At 51.8% G+C, this 13594-nt stretch overlaps 5 protein-coding genes across 5 annotated transcripts; 3 read left to right on the top strand and 2 right to left on the bottom strand.

Moving 5' to 3' along the window:
* Window positions 1–37: 37 nt before the first annotated feature.
* Window positions 38–3144, bottom strand: niaD (nitrate reductase NiaD; the record flags this gene model as incomplete). Its single annotated transcript, XM_025676147.1, has 7 exons — window positions 38–1114; window positions 1168–1791; window positions 1845–2068; window positions 2119–2354; window positions 2407–2665; window positions 2721–2820; window positions 2883–3144. The coding sequence occupies 7 exons, from the start codon at window positions 3142–3144 to the stop codon at window positions 219–221; spliced, it is 2601 nt and encodes an 866-aa protein (XP_025524137.1). The 3' UTR covers window positions 38–218.
* BO86DRAFT_192662 (uncharacterized protein) lies at window positions 3029–4016 on the bottom strand. The gene is made up of 2 exons (XM_025666685.1): window positions 3559–4016; window positions 3029–3340 (listed from the first exon to the last, which is right to left on the bottom strand). Exons 1-2 carry the CDS (start codon window positions 3900–3902, stop codon window positions 3202–3204), a joined length of 483 nt encoding a protein of 160 aa, XP_025524136.1. The 5' UTR covers window positions 3903–4016; the 3' UTR covers window positions 3029–3201.
* Window positions 4017–4433: 417 nt separating this feature from the next.
* On the top strand, window positions 4434–8674 carry niiA (nitrite reductase niiA). Its single transcript, XM_025672697.1, has 9 exons — window positions 4434–4962; window positions 5033–5183; window positions 5237–5776; window positions 5834–5916; window positions 5973–6497; window positions 6549–6751; window positions 6801–7273; window positions 7331–7488; window positions 7543–8674. Exons 1-9 carry the CDS (start codon window positions 4781–4783, stop codon window positions 8528–8530), a joined length of 3303 nt encoding a protein of 1100 aa, XP_025524135.1. The 5' UTR covers window positions 4434–4780; the 3' UTR covers window positions 8531–8674.
* Window positions 8675–10499: 1825 nt separating this feature from the next.
* Window positions 10500–12252, top strand: BO86DRAFT_321152 (MFS transporter; the record flags this gene model as incomplete). The annotated part of the gene is made up of 5 exons (XM_025668331.1): window positions 10500–10667; window positions 10735–10814; window positions 10867–11142; window positions 11198–12015; window positions 12068–12252. 5 exons carry the CDS (start codon window positions 10500–10502, stop codon window positions 12250–12252), a joined length of 1527 nt encoding a protein of 508 aa, XP_025524134.1.
* A 380-nt stretch (window positions 12253–12632) lies between these two features.
* On the top strand, window positions 12633–13593 carry BO86DRAFT_345579 (L-rhamnose mutarotase). Its single transcript, XM_025669213.1, has 3 exons — window positions 12633–13034; window positions 13230–13366; window positions 13454–13593. Exons 1-3 carry the CDS (start codon window positions 12896–12898, stop codon window positions 13535–13537), a joined length of 360 nt encoding a protein of 119 aa, XP_025524133.1. The 5' UTR covers window positions 12633–12895; the 3' UTR covers window positions 13538–13593.
* Window position 13594: the final 1 nt, after the last annotated feature.

Raw genomic sequence — 13594 nt, 5'->3', positions numbered from 1 at the left:
GTAAGCGGCCCAAACTCGTTTCCGCTGGGTTGCCTCGATGGACAAGAAGGGGTGGAAAAGCTAGTATCTCAAGTTAGATTTACTGGACATATGTGGACAGCTGGTATCGACGCATCTATTATAACAATACCATATTTACAAGCCACGGACAGGTACGAATGTAGGGTCTACCCCACCGGACGATCACGACCCCCAGAACAGAACAGACCGACCAAGAATCAGAAAAAGTGGAGGTCGGACTCCGCCCATCCTTGCGCCAGCAAGATCGTGCGGGCCGACTTCTCCATGGCCTCGGGGCCACAGACCAGCACCATGCTCTCTCCGTCATTGACCGCGAACTCGCGGAGCATGTCCTCCGAGATGCGTCCGCGACGACCGGTCCAGCTATCCGGCGCCTTGGTCAAGGTGTGAATGATCTGACACTTGTTCGTGTCATCCATCGCCGCGAAGGCGTCGAGTTCTGCCCGACACAGAATATCCTCCTCTTGTCGGTTGCCGTTCAGGACCACGCAGGTGGTGGGATCCGCCTTGTCCTGCATCACAGCACGCAGGACCTGGAAGACGGGCGTGATCCCGGTGCCGCCGCAGATCATCTTGAAGGAGCGCACGGAACGCTCCTTGCCGCTGACGAGGACCTTGCCGTGGCCGAGATACTCAAATCGGCCCGTGGGGCCTTTGCAGTCGATGGCCGACCCCAGGGGCAGCTTCTCCAGCGCCGTGGTCATCTTCCCGCCTTTCAGGGTCGGGGTGTCGAAGTAGATCTTGACCAGCAGATCCATCGTGCCTTCTTGGCTGGTTTCCGAGATCGGGGTGTAGGAGCGGAGGATGGATTCCGTGCTGGAGGCTGGGTCCGGCACCTTGATCATGAGATGCTGACCAATGGGTAGCCCCAGAGTCTGCTTGTCATGCTCTAGCTGGAAAGTGAAGATACGTGTGTCCCATGATACTTCGGTTTTCTTGGTTAGTGTCATCTTCGACCACGCTCGTGATTGGAGAAACTCGGCGCGTGGCTCGCTGGATTTCGGTGCGTTATCATTCTTAAGTGCCTCCAGGGAGGCCTTGTCCATCGTACCGAGGTGATAGTCGGGCATCATCTTCTTCGCAGTTTCACTGTCTGTCGGCGGGTTAGCGTTCAAACGGTCGTTGTAAGGTACTGGGCTGACTTACGGATCGCGAGAAAGTCCTCTGATACATCAAGTCCGGCGGATGAGATGATGCTCTGGGCCCCACCAGGATGACCTTCGAGAAAAGCGGTGCCGTCGTAGACTTCCCCATTCACAACAAACCAAGGCTTTTCCTCACTGGAATTGCTCTTGAACTCTTGCAGATCGATCACACGGGTCACACCATCTTTTTTCATGTTGACCTCCTTCTCGACCTCAGGCACTGCTGGCTCTTCTCCTTCATGACGCTCGCCCCAGTTGCCGTTCGCCAGGTCACCTCCCGCCTTCTTGACACGCTCCATCCAACCACCAGGGCCAGTAGGATCAGTCGGATGCTCGAAGAAGAGCATTCCATTCTCCTTTGTGATGCTCACTCGGAACCAAGGATTGTTCATCATTCCCAGGACAGACCAGTACATGTCACGTGGTTGGATACTTAGGGCTTCGTCCATTGCCCGGACGAGAATGGCATCGGTATCTGCAAGCTCAGGAATGGCGATATCAAGGGACCAGAAAATCCAGCAGAAGCATGATTCACGCCAGGACATGTCTACTTTGCCACCGAAAAGATCGCCTTCGAACTCACGGTATTTGTCTTCGGCATATGTGATGTCCGCCAAACGCCAGGCTGAAGAAACGTTAGCTTCAACTGACTTGAAGACTGGCAAGTGAGGACCATACTTTTGCCTTTATCAAGAGAGATCTCGACTCGTGTGATTCTCCTTCCACCTCCTGCATATGCGTAACCCTTGACAGTGTACGTTGGTCCAGCCAATGAGAGATCAAGCATTTCCTTATGCTGAGGGTATACCACGGAAGAGTTGACGTTGAGATCGTAGATTGCATACCGGTCATCACGCCACCAATTAGGATCACTGGCAGACATTTCAGGTGATACCATTGTACTGAGAATTGTCAGACAATGAGTCTTTCCTCGGAAAGCTGTGGGACTCACGGTAGAACTCGGTTATCATAGATATGATACCAGTTGTCGCTTGGCGCATCGGTGAGAATCAGCTTCTTTAGCCACTTGACACTCCGGCCACCGATCTGACCGGGTACAACAGCCCTAAGAGGGCGACCATGGTCTGGACGAAGGGACTCTCCGTTCATCTTATGGGCAAGCATGATTCCACGATTAGGGTCCATGGCCCAGTTGAGCTTGACGGATGTACCGTAGTATCCGTTGGGCTACCGCAATATCGTTAGACACCAAAAGCTATTGATTGCTGTGAAGTCTTACCAATTTGTCCGCACCCTCCATGCAAACGTACTTGGCCTTCCGAAGAGGCTTAGCACTGCGCAGAATGTCCGCCATCATGGGACCGGTCCAGAGCGCCGTTGACAGTCCCGCTGAGCCCCATGAGAAACCCTTGGATTTCCTTACGGTGTTCTGCTCTTTGCGTCTATTTCCGGCACATACCATGGTGATGGGGGCAGTAATCTGGTCGTATTGCTGTAGTATCTGACGGAAGTTCAAGACTAGCGGCTTCTCCACCAGACTTCATCTATTGTCAGCCAATGATGGCCTATATTGTCGTGAGATATGGTACTGACCCTTCAATACTGATCTCCCAGTTGGGAATGTCTTCATCCTTGACCAGAGGAACAGGGCCATGGTTTCTGACATAAAATAGTTCCGGAGAAGTCAAGAACCCTTTTGGTGTCTATCAGAATGGGACGTTCCGTGACCAAGGCCTGATGCTGGGAGCCACTGACCTTCATTATACAATGCAGTAAGTGGCGGCTCAACGTTGAAAGGATGCACACCCGTTAATCGGATCAGACGAGGGTCGCGAGGAACGTGGTAATCAGGCGTCGGCTTGTCCACATTCAGAACCTCCGTAGGCTCTTTGGATGGAGGCGGCAGGGGTATATCTGCGAGTTCAAGCCTCGAGGTCTCCTCCTGCTCTACCGTGATGGGGCCCGACTTGAGCGGGACAGTGAGGATCTCCGTCCTCACCTCTGTGACGGTCGTCATATTGTGATGGCGCAAGGGCCAGGCAAACGGCTAGGGTATGAGGGAAAGTAAATTCACCTATGTCGGGGCTCCAACACGCCTATGTATCCGACAGGATGCCTGCAAAACCAAGAGGCAGGAAATAAGAGAGCCTCGGGCAGTCAAAACCAAAGAGACAGCAGTATTCCTGGCAGACCTTGGGAACCCGAGGGGGAAACTATAAGCTTCGGCACATGAATTAGCTCAACAAGCAACAAGTAGCCTGCGGGATCTGGTCTACCCACGGAGCACAGGGCAATAGTCTCGCTGGCTGCGAATAGTTGCACGGGGCCGGGAAGGGATATTTCCGCGGGGAGTCAAAGTGAGGTATAACCAGGCAGCAGAAAGTGAAATGGCAGACACGGGAGAGAGACGTGAGGAGCAGAGGAAGTCTACCTCGAATTCCAGTCCTTGTTCGCCTCCCAAGACAGACTTATTCTGGTCTGGCGCATTCTGATGTGGTGGATAAATAATAAGTAAAAAAAAAAGACGATACAAAAATCCCCTAAAACCAGACCATACCAGAGGCTAGGGGAAATAATAATTAGGCGAGAGGCAAAAAGAATAAAAGAAAATACAAAAAAAAGAGAGAAAAGAAAAAACTCGAATGGGAAATCGAGCGAAAAGAAGGTCCATTTTGGCCGCGGAGAATGAGACGAGAACCAGAAAACGAGCGATGAACAAGGCCGGTGCCGGACGGTAAGTAGTTTGAGATCCACAGGATCCACACCCAACCCCATCGGACTGATTACGAGGAGGTGTGAGGTGTTGAGGCCGGGTCTGACATCGGAGGGCCGATTCGGCCGTAACTAAAATCGTAAGGGGTGGGAAGATGGGGTTCATTTGCGCCATTTCCATGATCCATCATTGTCATGCGTTGAAGAAGAATGAATGCCTGGAGGAGACGGAAGCTGCACTGCAAGGAGCCAAAGGTAAAGCATGCATGAACTCATCTGACTCAGCATATGCATGCATATCCTGCACAATGCTCATGCACCCAATCGGGTGGATCCTCTTGGCTTATCAGCATTTCCGATAAGCATCGGGACGATTGTTGGTAAGACCATCACTATTGGCAGCAGTTACTCTCTATCAGTCCTCTATCTTCACCCGACTATCAATCTCCCCATCTTCCCCATCTCCTACCCTTTCTCCGCGGAGACATGCAAAGAATCAACCCTCTCATTCCTCGTCGCCCCAGTTTCACCTCGCTGGGTCCAGAACGGTATCTGAGCGCTTGCTCCCCCCCCCGCCCCCCCAGTGCCTTAATCCTTATCCATTCGCTCTAATATCTCCGATCCACGGCTCGTACCCATGAACGGTGGCTCCTACGATCGACCTGGCGGGGCGCAGAGGCCCTGATTGTGGCTAAAAATTGGCCCAATCGATTGCCTCATAACCTGCCTCTGAAAGTAATGCCACGGAGAAAGACAATGCCTCAGAGCAGTCAATTTGTCTGCGGGCGCTTATCAGCATCCTTGGCGAAAATCATCATGACACCAGCAATAGTATATGAGTAGAAAGCTTCTTGGCCATTTGGTGACACAGACAACTCTCTGGTGATTCCTTGTGAGCCGCTGCAACACCAGGATCTCCTGAGCCCCCATCCTCCGCCACCATGCCTCTGCTGGATGGACCCAGGAGCAGCGATCCTGTCATTCCTGGCTCTATCCACAATGTCCACCTCCAGACGTCATTGATGATGGAGCCTAGCTTGGATACAGAACCGCGCAGACATGACTCGAGTGCGCGTCAGAAGATCGTAGTGGTAGGCTTGGGCATGGTCGCCATCTCACTCATGTGTGTTCTCTCCCGGCCAGACTGTATAGTATAAGTGGAGCTCGCGCTGACTTCCCGTGCCATCCTATAGCGAGAAGATCATCAAACAGGATGCAGATCGTCGACAGTACGATATTCTCGTCATCGGGGAGGAGCCTCATGTCGCATACAATCGGGTCGGCCTTTCGTCCTTCTTCGAACACCGCAAGATCGAAGACTTGTACCTGAACCCAACAGAATGGGTAAGTCAACCATGATGAGGTGGTGCACATGAGTGATAACTGATGTCAATCAGTATGGATCGGTCAAAGATAGATCCTTCGACTATCACCTCAATACACGGGTGACCGAGATCATCCCCCAACGCAAATTAGTCAAGACATCAACAGGCGATACCATCACCTACGATATTCTTGTCCTTGCTACTGGCTCTGATGCCGTCCTTCCCACTCACACTCCTGGTCATGATGCAAAAGGGATCTTCGTCTATCGGACTATTTCTGACCTCGAGAATCTCATTGAATTCGCGTCCAAGCATAAAGGCGAGACAGGAGTCACAGTTGGCGGAGGCCTGCTGGGCCTAGAAGCTGCCAAGGCCATGACCGATCTTGGAGATTTCGGGAATGTGAAACTCATTGACCGTAACAAGTGGGTTCTAGCCAGACAGCTCGACGGAGATGCAGGAACTCTTGTGACACGCAAAATCCGAGAGCTGGGCTTGGATGTGTTGCACCAGAAACGTGTAGCGACTATCAAGACCGACGCTGACAACAACGTCACGGGAATTGTCTTCGAGGATGGCGAAGAGATTGACTGCTCTTGCATTTGCTTTGCTGTATGCTTCTTTTCTCAGCTGACTTTGCAATTGTTATCAGGCTAACCATCATTTCAGATCGGAGTACGTCCCAGAGATGAGCTGGGACAGTCCGCCGGCATTCAGTGTGCGGGACGAGGAGGTTTTGTCATCAACGAAAGGTATGATTGTGTATGTGCTTCACGCCAACACATCGTATTCTAATCTTTTCTCGCAGTCTGCAAACATCCGTGGAGGATATTTATGCTGTTGGCGAATGCGCAAGCTGGGAGAACCAGACATTTGGTATCATAGCGCCGGGTATTGAGATGGCCGATGTCTTGGCATACAATTTGACGAACCCCGACAAGGAGCCAAAGAGTTTCAGAAGACCCGACTTGAGCACCAAGTTGAAGCTCTTAGGTGTGGATGTTGCCAGCTTTGGCGACTTCTTTGCTGACAGGGATGGGCCCAAATTTCTGCCGGGCCAAAGGCCCTCACTTCAAGCCGACTGGAAAGACAGTGAGGTGGACAGTGAATCGTCAGTGAAAGCACTCACTTACAAAGATCCCTTCAGTGGTGTTTACAAAAAATACTTGTTCACCATGGATGGCAAATATTTGCTTGGCGGAATGATGATCGGAGATACAAAGGACTACCTCAAATTGAACCAAATGGTCAAGATGCAAAAGGAGCTAGAGGTGCCTCCTAGTCAGTTCATTCTAGGTGCGCAGAAGGACGGAGAGGAGAATGGAGACGACCTGTAAGTTTTGCCTCTTTTTCATACTGAAAGCATTGGCTAACAGATGAGCAGTGACGACAGTACCCAGATCTGTGCTTGTCATAATGTTACCAAAGGGGATTTGGTTGCCAAGATCAAGAGTGGCACCTGCAAAACCATTGGCGAGGTTAAGTCGTGCACTAAAGCAGGGACCGGTTGTGGCGGCTGCATGCCCCTAGTGCAGTCGATCTTCAACAAGGCCATGCAGGACATGGGCCAAGAAGTCTCGAACAACTGTAAGTTGGCTTCCCTTCTCCTGCGAATTGGAAACTAACATCCGCATAGTGTGTATTCACATCCCACATTCACGAGTGGATCTGTACAATATTATCGCTGTGAAACAGCTGAAGACCTTCGAAGATGTGATGGGGGCGGTCGGAAAGAACCCCGAGTCGCTTGGCTGCGAATTGTGCAAGCCTGCGATCGCGTCCATTCTCTCGAGTCTCTTCAACCCCCATATCATGGATAAAGGATATCACGACTTGCAAGAGACGAACGACCGATTTCTTGCAAATATCCAGCGCAACGGAACATTCTCCGTGGTTCCTCGCGTTCCGGGAGGTGAAATCACTGCGGACAAGTTGATTGCCATTGGACAAGTGGCGAAGAAATACAACCTATACTGCAAGATTACTGGCGGTCAGCGTATCGACATGTTCGGGGCAAAGAAGCAGGATCTCCTCGACATTTGGACAGAACTCGTGAATGCGGGCATGGAGAGTGGCCATGCTTATGCAAAGTCCCTGCGAACCGTTAAGGTGAGATCAGATGGATTTCGTGCTGTACTGTAAGAAGTGACTAACATCTCTTTCCAGAGTTGTGTGGGCACGACCTGGTGTCGTTTCGGTATTGGCGACAGCGTTGGAATGGCCATCCGGCTAGAAGAGCGCTACAAGAGTCTCCGATCTCCTCATAAGCTCAAAGGTGCTGTTTCTGGATGTGTAAGAGAATGTGCCGAGGCACAGAACAAGGAGTAAGCCGGACAAAGTCCTCGACTTCAGTGATACATCAGGCTAACATCCTTCAGTTTTGGCCTAATTTCCACCGAGAAGGGTTTCAATATCTTCGTTGGGGGCAATGGAGGCGCCAAGCCCCGGCACTCGGAGATCCTCGCCAAAGATGTGCCGCCCGAGAAAGTAATTCCCCTAATCGATCGGTATCTCATTTTCTATATTCGCACAGCGGATAAGCTTCAGCGAACAGCTCGCTGGATAGAGAACCTTCCTGGTGGAATCGAGTATCTGCGGGAGGTGGTAGTTGATGATAAGCTTGGGATTGGCGCGGAGATGGAGCAGCAAATGCAGGAGCTCGTGGACGGCTATTTCTGTGAATGGACGGAAACGATCCGGGATCCCAAGCGACGCAAACATTTCCAACAATTCGCCAACACAGACGAGACTGTCGAGACTGTCGAGGTCATCAAAGAGCGTGGCCAAGAAAGACCCACCTATTGGTCTAAGGAGCCTGCAAAGGCGGACTTCAAGGGCCACCAATGGTCCGGTCTTTCGTGGCAGCCTATGATCAAAGCAGACTATTTCTCGGATGGCATCACATCCGCGAACCTCAAACGCGGGGATACGCAGCTGGCTGTTTTCAAGATCAAGGGCAAATTCTATGCGACCCAGCAGATGTGCCCTCATAAGCGTGCCTTTGTCCTGTCCGATGGCTTGATCGGCGATGATGATGCCGGCAAGTACTGGGTATCATGCCCAAATCACAAGCGCAACTTCGAGCTTAACGGGGAGCAGGCGGGTCGCTGTTCCAATGACGAGAACATGAACATTGCCACATTTCCCGTGGAAGAGCGTGCTGATGGCTGGGTCTACCTGAAGCTGCCCCCGGTGGATGAGTTGGACTCGCTCCTCGGAACAGAGAAATGGAAAGTGAAGAAGGGAGAAGCATCGGACCCATTCCAGAAACATGACCGAAAGTACCGGGGAATCCGTGGAAAGAAGACGGTTGAGAAGACACCAGCAACTAAGCGGGCGGCGCCATCTGGCGTGATTGATTGGTAGAGGTTGCAAATTTTCGCATTAATGAAGTTGTTACGAAGCTATGTTAGATACCTGAGGTTGCCAGTGCTTAGGCTGGAAACTCGTGTGCCAATTCTGTAAACTAACGAAGACAATATGATGTTCACAGCACAATATTACCTACGCTACCTCTGTACATGTAAATTTTGATGAGTGGAGCATTCTTTAGGCCAAAGCCTGCATGTCGATACAGGAAACATAAGGAAGAATAATCTCATCCCATCATGTCCCATGAAGCTTCCTTGAATGGCAAAGGAGATTTTGTGTGGGGCCTTGCTGTACGGGGTAATTACTGCATACAGTGACCTACTTTCTCCCTGTCTTGCTCAATCATTTGTCTTTCCTATCATTTTTCTCGAATTTCAAGACCTCGCCTATTTCAAGGCAATTGAATCTAGTACCGTAGCAGGGAGGGACATATTAACTTACCACTGCACCTGGCAGGAAATTAGGGTACGGAACATCACGTTTGCAGTTTGTCTAATGTATGGAATGTTATTGGATGGCCAACGAGTGCCGAACATCAGCCCATCGCGTGGTCTGTGCAGGCGTGGGCACCTGATCTCCACTAACTGTTTTTATCCATGGATCGGTCCTGAAAAACAAACTTCCACCCTCCCTATCGACACTCCCCCTTATCATCCATCCCCTATCGTCCACTCAGATTCGCTTTACGAACCGTGGCTTGCTCTCTGACAATCTATTCACCTCAGCAATGTATCTTGAAACCATGAACCAAAAATGAAAAGGAAAAAAACAAGGGGAGAGACAAGGGAAGAAAAAAAAAATAGCTTCAGAGCTTATGACACCGCTCCGAAACACCCGCCTTTTCTGAGTCTCCATTGAGATGGAGACGCAATACTCCTCCTACCCACCATGGATGACCATTCAGCAAGGTCGTTTCAGACACTAGTCGAGACTAATTTGGAGGAGAGACTATAGCAGGTTAGGCAAGTTGACGAAAGTCAAGCAACACCAAGAAACCGGGATGATCTATTCCCAGCGAAAATTTTTCTAGCTGCCGATGGAGATGGGCCTGAGGACCGAGGCCCACTTACCGGTCGACTTGGGCCTGTCACTGCCGTCTCGCTGCTGATACCTTACTGATAGATAACCAGAAACCTTCCTGACTGTCCTGGGACCTCCGCGGAGTTGTTCTCCCCAGATTTACTTCCTTATCAGCCTCAGTATCCGCGCCACGCCTATCAACCAACTCATTTGCCGTGCAGGGTCCCTTTGCCTTATCTCTTGGCCGGATGAATCACCCTCGTTGGCCACTTCTCGACATGGGGTATGGAAATGGGTCTGGATCTTCTTTCCATACCACGAACCCTGAGGTCATCTCCGACTAGTCCTGTGCTGCTGCTGCGCTACGAGCTGCGGTATCCACTACCATATTAGCACTGTCCGACGAGTGGATCACTGCGCGTCGCTCTCCAGATTGGCTTCATGATTTTTGCCTCGATTATGATTTTCCAGCTGCCGCACTGCCCAGTGCTGTTACGAGCTGCTGAGAGATATGCGACTGGGCATGTGTCCTAATCTCGGGTTGACACAGTCATGACTTGCATCTGTATATCTCCTAGGAGATAGAGATATTGCTCTGGCATAGGGGATTGCTTGCCAGGTGCATCATCATACTGTGCTCATATCTCCATGCTTCTGGGATGTGGTTCCAACCATGGTCTATATATGAAGTGCGATTTTCTCCTCCTAGTCTGGATTAAATCCGCCTCCCTTGTCCTAGAATACAGGAAAACATCCGGACCCATAGCACCGTCGTCTAGCCTAGCGGTCCGTTGGTCTATTCTCTTTTCTGCACCCTGGTGGTGTTGCCTATTGTGGTGCCCTCGAGCTCGACCTATAGTCCTATTACTCTTCGTGTGTCCTGTACTTCAATTTCTACTCCTAAACCACCACGCAGACACCTTCGTACACGGTGTGATTGACCATGGACTTCGTCAAACTTCTCTTTGTCTCGCCGGAGATCAACCCAAGTAATCGCAAAGCACAGTCTATTCCTGTTCTCAACCCATTCGATCGATATGGAAGAGTCTTCTTCTTCTCGTGGCTGGGTTTCATGGTTGCATTCCTCTCGTGGTATGCTTTTCCGCCATTGGTGAGTGGGGGAGCCTTCCTCCTTGGCCAGTATGGAGGATAACGACTGACACTCGGAGCTCAACTAGTTGACCGTCACAATCCGAAAAGACCTGCACATGACACAGCAAGACGTGGCAAACTCAAACATTGTTGCCCTGCTAGCAACGTAAGACACCTACCCTCATATGTGCACAACAGGCAGTTGACCGATTGTCTAGACTACTTGTGAGGTTCGTGGCAGGCCCTCTGTGTGATCGATTTGGACCGCGACTGGTGTTCATCGGACTGCTGCTCAGCGGTTCAATCCCCACTGCCATGGCTGGTCTGGTCACCACGCCTAAGGGACTGATCGCGCTACGCTTCTTCATTGGTATTCTGGGAGGCACATTCGTGCCTTGTCAGGTTTGGTGCACTGGGTTCTTTGACAAGAAGATTGTCGGAATGGCCAATGCCCTTGCTGGAGGCTGGGGTAATGCTGGTGGTGGTATCACATAGTACGTTGACAATTCTTGGGGACAGCATTGCAAGACGTCGACTGATGCATGTTAGCTTCGTGATGCCCGCTGTCTACGATTCGCTGGTCTACTCGCGGGGCCTCACACCACACAAAGCGTGGCGGGTTGCTTTCATCGTCCCTTTTATCATCATTGTGGTTATCGCTGTGGCGATGCTCTTCTTATGCGAGGACACGCCAACGGGTAAATGGTCAGAGCGCCACCTCTGGGCTCGCGAGATGGCTGCCGAGTCAGAAGGCAACATTGTCGACCTCAAGGCGGACCTGAGGTCCGCACAGCCCTCCAGCACGCCATCTATGACAAACGTCATGGCAGACGTGGAGAAGAAAGGCGCACAAACGCCCGTGTCTCTTGGCTCTAATTCCCAGACCATCGCGGAGTTCGATGCCGTCCGAACGGATACTGTGGTAGCCCCCACACGCAAAGAGGCCATGGGGGTACTTTTCAGTCTCTCTACCGCCGCCGTAGCCATCCCTTACGCCTGCTCCTTCGGTGCAGAGCTGGCCATCAACTCAAACCTGGGCGAATATTACTCCGCGAACTTCCCCCATATGGGCCAGACCAAGACCGGACAATGGGCAGCCATGTTCGGTCTGCTCAACGTCGTCTTCCGACCAGCGGGCGGCTTTCTGGCCGACCTGCTCCTTCGACGGACCCAGAATCTGTGGTCGAAGAAGATCTTGCTCGTGTTCCTTGGCGTCATCATGGGGGCCTTCGAGCTGGCGATCGGGCTGACGAACCCCAAGTCCGAATCCACCATGTTCGGGCTCATCGCGGGGCTCGCATTTTTCCTGGAGTCGTGCAATGGTGCCAATTTCGCCTTGGTGCCGCATGTCTTTCCGTTTGCCAATGGTACGTCTTGCTTCAGCGTTCCTTAACCTCGGGTATACTAACAGACGGGCAGGTGTGGTCTCCGGTGCAGTGGGCGGAATGGGCAACCTTGGCGGGATCATCTTTGCGATTATATTCCGCTACAATGGCTCGGACTATTCGAAGTCCCTCTGGATCATCGGGGCGATCTCGATCGGGGCGAATGTGCTTGTGTCGTGGATCCGACCCGTGTCGAAGAAGCAGGTTGTACCACGGTAGAGCGGTTGTTGGCTTCGAATTTTGCTTGATTATTGATGACTGGTTTTATGATGGATACCAAGCGCGCACTGCTCTTCTATGATGTTCTTAATCTCGGGTTCATGATATGATATATGACCTTTGGCTCACCACAACTTTTATCTGGTGTCCACCCTCCACTATATATAAACCCATACCTTCCTCGCCCGTCGAATTCGAAGTATAGACAACAGCAACCATGACCCCCTTGGAGTAATTATCCCAAAATCGAGACCCATCGGAACCTCCCCGCACCACTCACCAAACACACTTGTACTCTCCTGCACACTGAGCAGTGATATACATCCGCCAAGCCCCCCTCACAAAACAATCAAGATCACCACCCCTCACCCCACGATTCGGGTCAAAACACCCCGAGCCTATATGTTACACTATACTAGTATTGTAAACCCCGCCGCGACGAACCCCTCCTTCCATCTCCAAATCCCCCAGAAAAGCACAAGCAATAACGAAGCAACCAGAACCTAAGTCCAACCTCACAAACGACACCAAACCGCCATAAACACATTGCTTCGCTCACTCCTCCTCCTCCCAATCTCGCGACAATCGCAAAGCAAATCCTCAACCCCAACCAGCACAAACCCACGAACCGACGACCTGAAAAATGCCCCCGCCAACCCCAGCTCGTCGCATTGCGCAAATCGTCCACCTCAAACCCGCCGCCGTCGCCGCGTACAAAGAATGCCACGCCAACGTCTGGCCCGAGGTGCTGCGGCAGATCCACGAGTGTCATATCCGGGATTGTAGGTGCTCCCCCTCCCCCCCCCCCCCTTTCTCACTCGGGCCTCCTCGGGGAGCTAGATACCTGCCTATCTACCTGCCTACATTTCCCTCAGGGTCGAAAAGGACGGCCTACCGTGAATATACTCGGCACTCAGGACGAGACCGATTGGGCCGAGGGGGGCAGACTGACACTGATTGATGTCTCCGGAATCTAGACTCGATCTTCTTCGACAACGAGCGGACGCTGTTCGCGACGTTCAAGTATATCGGGGAGGACTACGAGGGGGATATGGCGCGGATGCGGGCGAATCCCAAGGTGCGCGAGTGGTGGGCGATGACGGATGGGATGCAGGTATGTGGGGTTCTTCCTTTTTTTTTCTGCCTCTCCCTGACGGGGAGGGTGTCGGGGTTCGCCGGATTGACTTTGTTTGATGGCTAGGAGAGTCCGATCCCTGGGGCTGTGGGCAGTGCTGAAGGGCCGGGGTGGTGGAAGGTGTTGGATGAGGTTTTCTATACGGAATAGATTGGGAGGGAAAAAGTTCAGCGAAGCATCATTAGTTCTTTATGTAAGATACATGCA

Source organism: Aspergillus japonicus (genome assembly GCF_003184785.1).
Source record: "Aspergillus japonicus CBS 114.51 unplaced genomic scaffold BO86scaffold_60, whole genome shotgun sequence".
Taxonomy (NCBI): Eukaryota; Fungi; Ascomycota; class Eurotiomycetes; order Eurotiales; family Aspergillaceae; genus Aspergillus; species Aspergillus japonicus.
The sequence above is the reverse complement of the archived record's forward strand: the minus strand, read 5'-3'. Positions and strand labels throughout refer to the sequence as shown.

Coding starts and splice junctions, on each gene's coding strand:
- BO86DRAFT_192662 (XM_025666685.1), bottom strand. CDS start 3,902: ATGGGGTTGGGTGTGGATCCTGTGGATCTCAAACTACTTACCGTCCGG. Junction 3,341..3,558: donor AACAAGGACTGGAATTCGAG/GTAGACTTCCTC, acceptor CGAAGCTTATAG/TTTCCCCCTCGGGTTCCCAA.
- niiA (XM_025672697.1), top strand. CDS start 4,781: ATGCCTCTGCTGGATGGACCCAGGAGCAGCGATCCTGTCATTCCTGGC. Junction 5,777..5,833: donor GCTCTTGCATTTGCTTTGCT/GTATGCTTCTTT, acceptor CCATCATTTCAG/ATCGGAGTACGTCCCAGAGA. Junction 6,752..6,800: donor CCAAGAAGTCTCGAACAACT/GTAAGTTGGCTT, acceptor ACATCCGCATAG/TGTGTATTCACATCCCACAT.
- BO86DRAFT_345579 (XM_025669213.1), top strand. CDS start 12,896: ATGCCCCCGCCAACCCCAGCTCGTCGCATTGCGCAAATCGTCCACCTC. Junction 13,035..13,229: donor CGAGTGTCATATCCGGGATT/GTAGGTGCTCCC, acceptor TCCGGAATCTAG/ACTCGATCTTCTTCGACAAC. Junction 13,367..13,453: donor CGATGACGGATGGGATGCAG/GTATGTGGGGTT, acceptor TTTGATGGCTAG/GAGAGTCCGATCCCTGGGGC.